Below are 14,678 nucleotides of genomic sequence, written 5' to 3' on the forward strand. Positions count from 1 at the left end.
ATGGTGTGTGCGGGTGTCACCCTCCCCTTGAGAGTCCTCCTGGGTTTTCCCTTTAGGTTTTGACGGGTTGTCCGCAGACCACATGTGCAGGATGCTTGCGTCCTGTTTTGAGGTGTGTGGTGTCTGTAGCGCAGCGTTGCCTTTCCCTTTGGCTCTTGACATGGTATAATATCTTTCTTGGGGTGCTTTATTCTTTTATGTATATGCAGTGGCTTGCCCTTGGGTGGGACCGTGCTTGTACACTCTAGTTCTCACGTGCACGCCCTGGTGGCCAGCTCCCCTTGAGCTGTTGTATGCCAATCTGCTCTCAGACACTCCTTCCCCCTTTAATTTGGGCAGATTCACCAGGGGGGTATTCTTTTTGTCGGGGTTCCCTGGATGTGCTTTTATAGCACTGCAGGGGGCTGGCCTCTTGAAATTGCTGGTTTGCCGGGCGGTGGATGGTCTGCCGTGGAATGGCGGTCCGGGGGCGGGAAATCCTTCGCCCCCTCCTTAATGCGTTCTTGTGGGTGTCCTTGCTGCTTTATTGTGCCCCGGTTTCACCTACGTTCACTTAGGTTGTGAGGCTAGGGGGGTTGTGGGGGGGCCATCCCCACTTCTGTGTCTTTGTGTCCTTCTGGGGGAGCTGACTTCTCACTCCCCCCTTCGGTGTCCTTCCCCTGGGTAGACTTCCCTTGCAGGGTTATGTGCTGTGAAATATATGCCCCCCCTGGGGTGTCTCCCTCTGATCGTATAGCTGGGGAAAAACTTCCCTCCAGGGGTCTCACCTCTGCGTGTCTCGCCTCTGCTCCTTGCTGCCGGAACCTCCGGGCGGCCCCCGCTCCCTCCAATGGAGCGGTCCGCCCGTGTCTCAGACTTTCACTCCTCCGGGCCGTGGAACACCCGTGCCGGTCCTCGCCTGCTCAGGCCGCTGTGTCTCTCCTCGGCTCTCCGCTGGTTTCCTTGTGCGGACACGTCTCCCTGCTCGTCTCCGGCGCCAGCCGCGGTGTCCTGCTCTTCCAGGGCAGTGGGGGGGAGAGCCGCCCACCGATGCCGGTGCCTCCGCTGCCCGGGAGCCGGGGGGGCGCCGAGACTTGTGCTGTGTGTGGGGGGGGGTGCCGCGGGGCCCCTTCCTCCGCTGCCGGGCCTCGGGTCCATCTCCGGCCGCTCCCCCCCCCCTCGGATCCACGCTGTATCTCGGTCCTTCCCGATAGGGGAGGAGCCGCTCGCTCCACGCTCCGAGTGAGCCTTTACCGCGGCCCGTGGCTGTGGGGACCCGCCGGGGGGGGGTTTATCCATCTGCCGGAGGGTTTTTCAACCCGAGCTGGTCTCTGCTGCAGGGCTCGTTGTTCTTAATTTCTGCGGCCCGGGCGGAGAGCGTCTCAGGCACGTCTCTTCACCCCGGCGGCCATCTTGGAATCGCTGAGGTAAGTTTTATATGACAAGCTGAGGATCCCCCAAGTTACAGGCCGCAAATCAGAACGGCGGCTGGTCAGCCATAGGACGGTTCTGAAGGCTCTTCTTTGCAGGGTACCGAGCAGACGTCAGGAATGGATATTCCCTCCACTCCAAGGGTCGCAGCTCTTTCGCAGGACTACTGGAGATCGCAAGCAAGACAGGGCTCCACCAGGACAGCAGCAAATGTTGGTCACCAGGCCTCCTTCAGTCGGTCTCTGGTCTCTTCACGGGTCTCACAGATGGACAGTCGTCTTGACTCCTTCAGGTTACTCCAGGATCTCTGAAGAATGGGTGCAAGGGCCCTCTTCGTATCCTAAAAGCCAGATAAGAGCCAAAACTCCCACTAACCAATAGCAGAACTAGCCATACACACACCCCAGCAGTGGTCCAATCGGGACCACTGGCAGGAACACTCATGCATACCACTCAGACACTGAAACCAATTTGTGGATTGGGACCAGACAGTCCCAGCCCACATCCTGCCAGCAAACACACATAGCCCTCCAATAGCCCGCCAAAAGCTTATGCTTTCCCGGTCACTGTCAGTCCATAAAAGGATTTTCCTGGCCTCACAGGCCAGGATGCAGTCTAAAGAACAAGATGGCCAAAGGACACGCCCATGTTTGGACACTAACCACAGTTAGTAACCAAACACGGCAAGGCTAAAACAAAAAGCACCAAAAATGTGTAAATTGACACTGCTGCCACCAGCTTGTCCATTTAGCACACCTAGGGCCTCATTACAAGGTGGGCGGAATGGGTTTAACGGCACTGGTAATGGTGCTGGTGCCGGTAAACCCATTCCGCCCTATTACGAGGTTCCCTTGCGGGACCCGCTCTGACCGTCTGGTCAGACCAGACGTCCTTTCCGGGTCCCGCAAGGGGACCAGGGAGCTAATAATGGGCCCATTATTAACGGGCCAGTTATTAGCTCCCTCCCCATTCCCATTGAGCCCTATGGGGGGGTCAAATGGGAATGGGGATGGGTTTTTTAAACAAGGAAGTACCGGGTCCTCCAAGGTTGGAATGGCCCAGTAATTCCTCATTCAAGGAACCCGGACCCGACTCTACTTTGCCATAGAGTAACCAAAACTCCTTTGAGTGTTACTCTATGGCAAAACAAAAAGTGTACCCCATTGTGCTGCATTGTAAGATACATTGTACAGTGATAAAAAGTTAACACAAGTGACAACAAGCTACTAAATGTAGTAACAAAGTCGCAAGACTAAGGGAAACAATGTTTCCCAGTACTGACAGCCTGAAGGACATGTCCGTTTGTCCATAACAGATGAGCAAAAGACAGTGTAGCAAAGCTGAAGGCTTCATTGCACTGTAAAACATACAGGTCAGGATCAAAAGTAAAAGCAAAAGGTTTTGGGGTCCAATTCGGTGGGGTTATTGTTTGCCTTTTCTAAAGAGGCCTCCAGACAGACCCCCACCTCTCCCAAACCAACTGGGACAGGAGCTTCAGGAAGAATTAAGAGCCCTGTTATTGAAAGGTGCCGTGGAAGAGGTACCCCCCGATCAGAGAGCGTCGGGTTGGTATTCCCAGTATTTTCTGGTGCCCAAGAAATGAGGAGGTCTCCGTCCCATCCTGGACCTCAGGGCCTTGAACAAGTTCCTGAGGAAAGACAAATTCAGGATGGTGACCCATGCTCTCGAACTTCAGGACTGGCTAGTGTCAATAGAGCAACAGGACGCTTATTTCCATGTGCCGATACATCATAAGCACAGGAAGTTCTTAAGGTTCCTCATAGGAGGCAAGCAATATCAAGTTCAAAGTGCTTCTCTTTGGGTTGATTTCTGCGCCAAGGGTCTTCACCAAACTCATGGCGGTAGTTGCAGCTCACCTCAGGAGATCCAGGGTCCGTGTATTTCCGTACTTGGACGACTGGCTGATCTGAGGCAAGTCGGCGGAGCAGGTTCTGTCCGATCTAGAGTGCACAGGCTGGGCTTCTCCCTCAACTTGACAATGTCCCATTTGACACCAGTTCAGTGGCTCCAGTTCATCGGAGCAGTCCTAGACACCGGGGTAGGGAATACTTTTACTCCTGAGGAGAGAGTCAGCAACATAGCCCAGATGGTGCATTTGTTTCAGAATCATACCACCCTTAGAGCAACTTCCTTCCTCCACCTCTTGGGTCTCATGGCCCCCTGTATTTTTGTAGTACCAGAGAATAGGCTGCGTGTGAGATCCCTCCAGTGGCCCCTGAGGGACCAGTGGTCTCAGCATCTGGGAACGCTCACGGATCGCCTTTCAGTTTCCAGCCAGGTAGTTTGCAAACTCAGCTGGTGGAACACACACAGCTTTCCATTGGCGGGGGAGCCCTTCTGGCATCCTTGGCCCCAGGCCAGAGTGGTCACGGATGCTTCCCTGAAGGGTTGGGGTTCTCACTGCTATGATTTGCAGGTGAGCGGTCTGTGGTCTCCATCAGAGGCCAACAGGCTGGAGTTGTGGGCCATCAGGTTAGGCCTGAGGCCTTTTGCCCCGTCTCTCAGAAGGAAGCATGTCCTCGTCCTGACGGACAACACGGTGGCCATGCACTACCTCAACAAGCGGGGTGGCGTGCACTCCCGGCCACTTTGCACAGAGGCAATTCAGCTGAGAACCAAATCTCGGTCTTGGCAGTTCATCTGGCGGGGGCAGAGAACACGTTGGCGTATGCTCTGAGTAGGCAGAGCATGGCCTCACACGAGTGGCAAGTGTGCCAGGAAGTCCTAGAGGAGGTCTTTGCTCTCTGGGGTACCCAAGCAGTGGATTTGTTTGCCGCAGAGTCCAACCGAAAGTGCTAACAGTTTTGTTTGAGGGAATTCCCAGCGAAACGGCGCACTGGGGGATGTGTTTCTGATGGAAAGGATCTTCCCTCTCCACTACGCCTTCCCCCAATTCCTGCCATCCCTTGGGTTCTCAGGAGGTTGAAGAGATTTCAAGTGACCATGATCTTGATCACCCCGAATTGGGCAAGGAGAGTGTGGTACTCTGATCTCCTGGATCTGAACATCTGTCCACATCATTGGTTGCCTCAGCGTCCCGATCTCCTAAGCCATTCGGAGGGTTGAGTGCTCCACCTGACCCCGGATTCCTTCAACCTACATGCATGGCTCTTGAGAGGATGAGGTATGATGACTGGTACCTCTTAGAGGAGGTTCTTGAGGTGTTGCTGGCTGCACGCAGACCTTTTACAAGATCTCTGTACGCGTGCAGGTGGAGAAGATTTGAGGCATTGTGCAGGGAACGCAAGACTGACCCTATCTCTTGCCGCACCACCACAGTGATGGAGTTCCTTCTGTCACTGACCTCTCAGGCCTTCAGGTTGCCACAGTCAAAGGGTATTTGGCGGGCCTGTCTGTGTTCTAGAGTTCCCCAGACCAAAGTTCCTTTTTTACTATTCTGGTCATGGCTCAGTTGCTGAAGGGCCTTCTCAACAAGTTTCTGCCAACCCCATTTGTTGTCCCAGATTGGGATCTTAATCTGGTTTTGACCTACTTGATGGTGGCGCCGTTTGAGCCTATGCACTCATGTTCTTTGCAGCGGTCATCCCTTAGGACAGCCTTCTTGGTCGTGATCACATCTGCCAGAAGGGTTAGCAAGCTCCAAGCCTTGTGCTGCAAACCTCCTTTTCTGAAGTTCTTTCGTGAGAAAGTCTCTCTTAAAGTCAGACCCGGATTCCTTCCTAAGGTGGTTTCAGGGTTTCATCTGTCCCAGTCTATTGATTTACCTGTATTTTACCTTCCTCCATATTCCTCAAAAGAGGAAGAGTGGTTCCACCGCCTTGAACCCCAAGAGAGCTTTACATTTCTATGTTGCTCGCACATCAGAGTTTACGAAATCAGACCAGTTGTTTGTGGCCCATTCCATATATATAAAAGATCTTGCCATCTCTGAATAAACCCTGTCACGTTGGATTATTTTGTGCATATCCGAGTGTTACTAATCTGCAGGCAATGAGCTTCCAGCGGGCATCATGGCCCACTCAACCAGAGGGGTTTCAGCCTCTACAGCCCTCCAGAGTGTGGTTCCTGTTAGGGATAAATGCCGAGCAGCCACTTGGTCATTCTTACATACATTCACCAAGGATTATACCTTGGTTGTTGCACAGGGAGCCAATGCCAGGTTTGATAGGGCAGTTCTACAGAATCTACTGGTTTAAATCTTTCTGCCCTCCTCCGTTATTCTAACTGCTTGGGGAGTCTATCAAGATGAAGAATCTGCAGGAGAATAGCAATCCGTTGAACGAGAAATTACTCCCAGTAATTATCTTTCTATGGATTCTTCTCCCGCAGATTCCTCAACGACCCTCCCATTCATCCCCGGTCATAAAGGTCTGTGGGCTGTTGCTTCTATCCAAACAAGAAAGCATCTGGTGATGGCTCTTGGATGACCTCTTCTGTCTCATTCTTTTTTTTAAAAAAAGAAGAAACACATTTTTCAATCATTGTTGTGGGGGATCACCCTGTTGGGATGCATCCTTGTTAAAGTTGTTAATGGCTGATTAGCCTACTCCTGTGGTTTTTCCTTCTGCAGCGGTCAAACGCGTGGGTAAAAAGGAGGAACTGAAGCATGAGGCATAGTGAATTGCTATATATATATATATATATATGACGCCTGACGTCACTTCTGGAGCTGACGATCGAGAGCCGGATAAGACGGATCGACTGCTGAGTCGAGGTCCACTATGCCCCCTGTTTAAAGGTTTCCGAACAGCAGAGCGGTATGATGGCTATCTATCAAGATGAGGAATCTGCGGGAGAAGATTCCATTGAAAGATCATTACAGTGAGTAATTTCTCCTTATTTTGTATGCGAAAAGGAAAAAGGTGACAAAGGGTACCGTAGAACCCAACTGCCACAGAGCTCCCTGGTTTAGTTCAGAGGTTGCAGGACATTATAAAGCAAATCATTGCCACTCGTGAAGCATGCAGTATACAGTGTTCATCCTCTACCCTCATTGGCTACCACTTATTTACATACTTCCAGTTCCCTATAGTCCCTGGACCGATTGCCACATCTAATCTACTCCTTGTCCTCGAACACGTGGTCCTCTACTCTGTCACCTTGGGTTCCCGTAAAATGATTGATGGATCTATGATAATGTTGCCCTCCCCATGTTCATTGACACATGGTAAGCACCTGGTTGTTAACATGAGCTCAGTGAATACCTTCTCGGTCAAATTGGTCCTCTAGTATAAAGGAGTGCTTCTCTTGATCCCAGACATGCGGGCGCCCCCATCATGCCTCCCTGTCGCAAGATTTTATTTGTTGGCATCACCTCCTGCTCCTCACAATACAAATCACAGGATGTTTCACTCTCCGCCCCCCTTATCAGGTGCCCCTCCCCTAGGCCTGCTGGGGACCACACTAATCAGCCACACCCTGATTGATTAAGCTGTTCTGTTTGTGGGCATCAGTTCAAATGGGATGGCCAGTGTTCTGGGGCCCGCTATTGCCCTAAATCTAGATTAAGCCTTTGGCAGCTCAAGACTTCTGCCCCAGCTCCGATGGGTTTGTCTTTCGGGACGGGCGCAGCCCTACCCATGCTCAGCCATTCGCATTCTTTTCTGGTTTCGCAGGCCTGCAACACAATACAATTGTATTTTATCGGTCAGGACTGAAAGTCTCTATGTCCGATTTCCCTGCTGGGGCTTAGGATGGGAGTGTGATTCAGATCTCATTGCCATGCCGTACTGCTGTTTTCGCCATGGTCTGCAACAGACTAGGCCTCACTCTAAATATGGCAGTGTTTCAGTATCTCTCGCAGCAGGGACCATGGCCTACGTTTACATTGTTATATACTATATTTCAACTATTATACTTGATTATTACTTGTGCCCTACAATGGGGCCTACCTATGTTTCCATAAATACTTCAAAACACTACATTTGATATTCCACCGTTGCATGCACCACACCTCTGCGGCCACGCACGTTCATTTTCTCGTTCATTTTCTCGTTCATTAATGTTTTCCTCAACCTAAATCGTTTGTGTGGGCATTGGACCTGGTCGTGCATCCCAACAATATCAATGTGATGTGTTCCTAAATTGTCATATGTTAACATTGTTACAGCATTGCTCCACACTTTAGAACAGACGGCAGTAGATTGTGTACGTGGTGTAAGGGGGATTCAACCCGTGACTGTTCATGTTTCCATTAATTGAAAAATTAGACTTGGAATATAACTACGTTATCAGCCCTGATTTGAAAAAGACACTGGTGTGTCGAAACACGTGTTACCCATAAAGGGCAAATACATTAAAGATACTTTACCTTACTAGCATCATCAAGTGTGGCGCAGTTTTCTAAAGTGTGGAGCAATACTGTAACTGTTTTCTCAAGGGGTTGGGGTCCAAAGTTCCCCCTTTTTTTTCTGCCCCACACTCACTGCGACATTTTTTGAATTGTAAGAAAAACCAGGCGCATGGAAAGTTTTACAGTTGGCACAAAACTCATCCCCCAAATTGTGGTATAATATGTTAGCATTGCATTGCACTTTATTCAATAGACGTTTCAGATGTAGATATGGGTAATAGATGGATCTTCTGTCTCCTTTTAAAAGTTGCGTCTTATGTACCAAAATGTTGTAACTGCATCAGTTTTTTATCTAAATTGTATGAAGGTGTATGCTTTTATGGTCTAGTGCCGAAATAAAGCAATTCTGACTGACTAAGTGGCATATAAAAAAGGGGCAGGAATTCCCGAGCTCAACATGTTAAGTCAGAAATAAGTGTCAACTAGACAACCAATTTTACATAATTGCAAGAATGGTACATTCCCCTGCTTGAATTGCAGTAATTGCAATAACATAATAAAAGGGACAAATGTAAAATACCCACGGTCAGCGATACAAGTTCAGTGATTTTACGGCCTTAGCCAATCTTGTGGAGTCTTCTATGTGGGTCAAACCACTAGGAAGACTAAAGAGAGATGGTACGAATACAAGAGCAATTTAGGCACAAGAAATGTAAGATCACCTGTGGCAAGGCATTTTATTGAACATAGACACAGACTGCAGTCTCTACAATGGCTCCTGCGAGGTTAGTGGTCCCAGTACTTCGGCACTTTGAGGGAGGTTCTCAGAGTGTCCAGGGCTGTGGTCAACAACCTTTTTTTGTGGGCCATCAGCAGCAACATCCTGGCGGAGGAACCCTTCTGGCCTCCGTGGCCACAGGTCTGAGTGGCCAGAACCCAACCTGAAGGGTTGGGGTGCTCACTGTGAGGACTTGCAGGTGAGCAGCCTTTGGTCACCGATGGAAGCCAGATGGTACATCAACAGACTGGAGATTTGAGCCATCAGGTTGTCCCTGAAGGCGTTTACTCCTTCTCTCAAGAAGAAACATGTCCTGATCCTGATGGACAACACAGTGGTCATGCACTACCTGAACAAGCAGGGTGGTGTGTGCTCCCTGCCCCTCTGCAGAGAGGCGAATAGGCTGTGGTTCTGGCTATTGGAGAACCAGGTCTTGGTCTCTGCAATTCATCTGGCGGGGACAGAGAACAGTTTGACGGATGCTCTGAGCAGGCAGAGCACGGTCTCAGACGAGTGGAAAGTGTGCCGGGACGTCACAGCCAATCAATCTTGCAGTGTTGTATCTGCCTCTGCACCCCTGTAAGGAGGAGGAGCATTTTCACCAACTGGACTCGAAGAGAGCGTTAAGCTTTTACGTAGCCAGGACGGCTGAGTACAGGATAGTCGACCAATTGTTTGTGACCTTTTCTGTTTCCAGAAAAGGTTTGGCAGTATCGAAGCAGACAATCTCACAATGGATCACGCTATGTATTTCTGAATGCTACCAGTGCACAGGCAAGGAGTTCCTTGAGATGGGTTCCTACCTCTACGGCGCTGCAAAGAGGAGTACCGGTCAGGGCCATCTTCCGGGCCGCAACCTCATCTTCGTTTCATACATTCACGAAGAATTGCAATCTGGGCGTCACCCGTGGGGCTAATGCTCGCTTCGGAAACAGTGGTGTTTCTGAATCTACTACTGTAAAGCTTTCGTCCCGCCTCAATTAGTTCTACTGCTTTGGGAATCTATTTGATGAGTAATCTGTTGGAGAAAGGCAATCCATTGAAGGAAAAATTACTTACCGTTATGTTCTTTTTTTGGATTCTTCTGCAGATTCCTCATCACCCCTCCCATCCATCCCAGCTAGGAAAGAGTCTGCAGAAGGGGTTGCCTTCTCCTAAGAAGGAAGTGTTGGCGATGGTTGCAGGGTCTCTGGACCTCTTTTCTAAAAAAAAAAAAAAAAAAAAAGAACATTTCTATTTTATCCCAGTTGGTATGTTTTTTTCTAATCCTCTATTGGCTATTTGGCCATCTTTTTCTCACTAGTTTTCCTCTGCAGGGACTGAGCTCGGGGGGAAAAAAGGTGGGAACTGAGGTACGGAGGCATGGTGACACAGTTAATATATGATGCCCGATGTCACGTCCGAAGCCAATGATCGAGCACTGAGTCAAGACAGATCAACTGCTGAGTCCAGATTCACTATGCCGCAACCCCTGTCAATGTTTTTTCTGAGCAGCTGAAGTCGGAAGGAGATATCTATCAGATGAGGAATCTGCGGGAGAAGAGTCCGTAGAAACAACATTACGGTAAGTCATTTCTCCTTCTGATGCAATACCTCTTTTATGCAGGAAAGTGGGTCCATCCCTGTTCCTCTAAAACCATTAAGGACCACATACCCTCGCTCCGGCCCTTGCCGATTTCTGTAACCGTTCCTTTGCCTCTGGATCTTTCCCCTTCCCTTGGAAGTGCTCCCTTCTGCATCCTCTCCTCAAGAAACCCACAGATGATCCCTCTTGTCCGGCTAACTATCGCCCAATTTCCATTGCTCCCTTTTTGGGGAAGCTCCTGGAAAAGCTGCCCATCTCTCAGCTTAACCTTCATTCCGACTCTGTTGGCTGTCTCCATGACCACCAATCTGGTTTCAGAGCTGCCAAACCACGGAAACTGCTCTCCTGAACATCAGTGAAGACCTGCTCTCCAACCTTGACTCTAACATTCCCTCTGTCCTCATCCTACTTGATCTCTCCTCTGCTTTCGATACCGTTAACCATACCATCCTGCTCAATCGTCTATGTGACAACCTGGGTATCACCGATCAGGCTCTGGCCTGGCTGACCTCTTTTCTTTCTGAGTGACCATCCCAGGTACAACTTGGGTCCTTCCTATCCTCTATCTCCCTCTCTACTTGTGGTGTTCCCCAGGGGTGTAACCTCTCGCCCTGGCTTTGCAACCAATACCTGGCAAATCTCGCCTTTTGCATTTCCATTTTCTGCTCAAACTTCCAATGTTATGCTGATGACACCCAACTTATTTTCAGGCTTCCCTCAGACACCTCCGCTCCGTCCCTCATCTCTGATTGTCTAATCGCTATTCAAAATTGGTGTGCCGCCAGCAATCTTTGTCTAAATGCCAACAAGACTGAGATCCTCATTGGTACACCTTCACCATCCTTTCCCCTCCTTCTTCTCTGGCCTGCCTCTTTAGCCCTCCTTCTACCCCTACCTGCGAGGCTAAGAATCTCGGGGTCATCTTTGACTCCACACTTTCCTTCTTCGCACACATCTCTGACGTCTCTAAAACGTCTCTGCCTTTCCTCTCCTTCCCTCAGAAGCTCACTGTCTCTCAAGCTCTGGTTCTCTCTAGGTTGGACTACTGTAACAGCATCTTTCTAAATCTACCTGCCTCCACTCTCTGCCCTTTACAACTAATCCAGAACAGGACTGCCAGACTTGTCCTTGGCCTCAAGCCCTGGGATCGTATCTCTCCAGTTCTGAAATCCCTTCATTGGCTTCCAGTGGATGCAAGGATTACATTTGCATTGTCCAAGGCTTTCTGGGGCCTCGGTCAAAAATACCTTCAACTATTCCTAGGTATACCTTCCCTCTTGAGCCCTTCGCTCCTCTACTTCCAACTCCCTTAGTGTCAGTCGTTTTTCAAAGAAACGAGCTTGGGGCAGATCACTGTCTTCGGCTGGGGCCTCCCTTTGGAACAGCCACCCGGCCACCTTGACACTTGAGGAGAATCACCTCAGGTTCCGGAAGCACCTCAAGACCTTCCTCTTCGCTTCTGCCTTTGCCCCTCTTCTCTCCTGCTGATCTGTGTTTTCCCTTGGCACCGTGCCCCTGGCCACCCTCTGTCCTTGGGGCCCAGGTACCTGCTCACCCTGCATCCCTCCTGCACTGCCTCTGGGCACCCGTTGCACTGGGGTCTGTATATGTACCGATACAGTCCACCACTTTTTTTTCTACACTTATCAGATATACCGTATCTGACTAATTCATGCACTTGCCACTTGCTGGCTGCACTACCACTTTTTCATTGCCTGTATTTATTTATTTATTTCACTTATTTATTATTTTCTCTCCTCTGTTCTGCACTTTCCACTTATCCCGCTTCCATGCACTTTCCCCCTTTTCCATGCACTTGCACGTTCTTAATGTCACTGGGCCTAGTAAGATCGTTGTTTTTGTTCTCCCTTGTTCCCCTCTCTTTGCTTGGTCGCGCTCTGAAACACTTGTGTACGAGCGCGATATAAATAAAATATCATATCATTCACATCGAGCTATGTGCTGGAGGTAAATCCTCCACTTTAGCTCCAGTGTCTGAATTCAACAGTGCAGGAAAGTGGTCGTAAAGTGGCGATAATTACAGTCCTATAATTGTACTGCCATTTTTCTTAACACCTCTGAACTCGTAATAGATAGGCCTATGATATGATATGATAGTTTATTTATATAGCGCCTATACACAATGTGTTTCGAAGTTCTTCAAGGCAAGGGAGGGAACAAGGGAAAATACAATGACATTCTTACAGGCCATGAACAGTACGGATGTGAAATTAACTATCATACTCAGCATCACCATCACAACATTTGAGATAGTGCAAGAGCTAAGACATAGATAAGGAAGGGAGGGGGAGAGTGGGAAGGAAATGGAAACAGACAGGCGACTACCATACTAGGCCTGACGACATTTCTGGTAGAACCGGAGAAAAACAAAAGGTGAGGGAGAGGGGTGCAGAAAGGGAGGGGAGGAACAAAACAGGTGACTATCGTACTAGGCCTGACGACATGTGGTGGAAGAGCTTTATAACAACTTCAGACAATGTTATGTTGTTTCTTAAGAAAGCTTCTTTTTTGGCTTGAGTGCTTTTAATAATACAAATATGTCAGGTTTCGGAGGCCAAGATCTTTGGTCTCAAGGTTTCTGAGGGATTGTTGAAACTGTCTTTTTTATTCAATCTGTTATTTATGTTCAGTGTGCTTTGTATTTTACCCTTTGGTGATAATCTAATTCTTATTTATTTTTAGTCATTTTTGTTGTTATACTTTAATGTGATTAACCAAATGTGGTATTCATTAAAATAAAATAATGTTTTTCATCAATTAACATTTCATCTCTTGTTTTAGATAACACAAACAGCGGTTTTAGAGACACCAAAACGCAGCACCATTAAACTTGATCCCAAGTCAGTTGCGTCTTCAAACAAATCTGTTGCACACCATTTTGCATTACTTGAACAAAGCAAGAAGTCAGAAAATAAGGACATCTGTTCATGGACTCCGGCACGAAGCACTTTATGTACTCCACGAAAGGCATGTATTTTACACTAATCAAGAATATTACCAAGGATTGTAGCATTAGCAAATACCTTTTCCTCACAGGGTACCGCCATATTCAGTTGTCTGACTCGAGAAGGTCTCAGTATCCTTTTGCATTTTATAAGTTAGTTCCTGATGAGGCATGCATATACACTTTAGTACTTTCATGCACCTATGAATTGATGGTTCTTATCTCTTGAGTTCATATGCCACCAGCTTGTATGTATTATATATTATCTTTGTCGGTTTTTGTATTCCTCATACCAAAGTATGTTAATCAAAAGAAGTAACCCAGATTGGAAAGCCAACTATACAGAACTGCAATATGGTGAATAAAACTTCAAAGAATTTTAGGAGCTATAAACCACATCAGTTAATTAACTGGACCTATATTGTTGTAACCTCTTCATAAAGATTATTTGCACATAGAATTATGTTTGATTTGCTCAAGTGGATCGTTAAAATCAACTAAACTTTTGAGAGCTACCTATCCTTTTTACATCTTTAACTGTCCCTGTAGAATACGGCCAGACCTTTTCTTGCTCGGCATTTTGACAAATAAGCTTTAGGCAATGCTGCGCTGCACTGTATGTTGACTTATTCTATTTATTTGTGCTCATTTTGACAAGACAGTGTTTGATTAAGAGTTCTCACTAATACTCACAGCGCCTCTTGTACGACTACAGCCAGATTCAAACTCTTACTCAGCCCCTGATTTGAATGGTTGCCTTTGTACTTTATATATTTTGTGATTTGAATGGTTGCCTTTGTACTTTATATATTTTGTATTTACTATTAACACTGAGAGATAAGCACTCTCACATACCTGTGATACATTTTTGCTGAGAGTGTAGTTTCCTAGAAATCCCAGGAACTACATTTCCCAGCATTTCATTGTCTACTAATTGAAACGTCAGGTGCTTCAGTGACAAGCCGGCCTTCTCCGGGCATCGTCTGGCGTCATTGGGGCATTACGATGCACGGAAACTCACTGCTGAAGTGAATATATATTTCTTACTTCTGATCTTGGCCTCTATATCAGAAGAAGTAACGTTTCAGGCATGGGCTTCCCTCCTGACTGTACCTTGTTCCTGGCAGCTCGAAAAAGCGGCAAGACTTGCCATTGTGGATAAATATCTGGCACTGAAACTAGATGTAACCCCTCCTGCTAATACCCGTATTGAGGCATAGAAAGATATGTGCCCTCAAGATATACCCATTATTACATCAGTGACGCTCCACACCTACACAGCCCAAAGGATCTAATGTCGATTACCAAAATGGTTCATGAGTCACGGATTTACGGAGCGGTAAACTCTGCAAATACTCATGAAATCTGCAACCTAGAAAGTGCACAGAGAAAATCCCTTATCTCGGGCTTCCCTCTGAACCTAATTGATGGACAGGAAATGAAAATTGCCCTATAAAATACAAGATCCTCAAATAAACATGCTTTAGATATTCATTATCATATTATCACGACTTGATTAACTGATGCCAATGGTCCAACCATTGACTTGGCGATCGCAGAATGATATTTAATTATTTGTAAAAATCAAAACCCCCGGACATGGAGCTGGGGTGGCAGTTATGGCAAAAAAACACTTTCAGTTCTTTGAAAGCATTAGCACCAGTGA

General features: G+C 47.7%; 1 protein-coding gene across 1 annotated transcript in view; it reads left to right on the top strand.

The window, feature by feature from the left end:
* Positions 1 to 14,678, top strand: part of SYCP1 (synaptonemal complex protein 1) — a 1,202,159-nt gene that overhangs the window by 872,456 nt on the left and 315,025 nt on the right. The window contains exon 8 of the mRNA XM_069633416.1: positions 12,850 to 13,035. Coding sequence (XP_069489517.1) covers positions 12,850 to 13,035 — 186 coding nt within the window. The remainder of the gene's footprint in view (positions 1 to 12,849; positions 13,036 to 14,678) is intronic.

The sequence above is a fragment of the Ambystoma mexicanum genome, chromosome 13 (assembly GCF_040938575.1).
Source record: "Ambystoma mexicanum isolate Mex_15411 chromosome 13, UKY_AmexF1_1, whole genome shotgun sequence".
NCBI classification, from domain to species: domain Eukaryota; kingdom Metazoa; phylum Chordata; class Amphibia; order Caudata; family Ambystomatidae; genus Ambystoma; species Ambystoma mexicanum.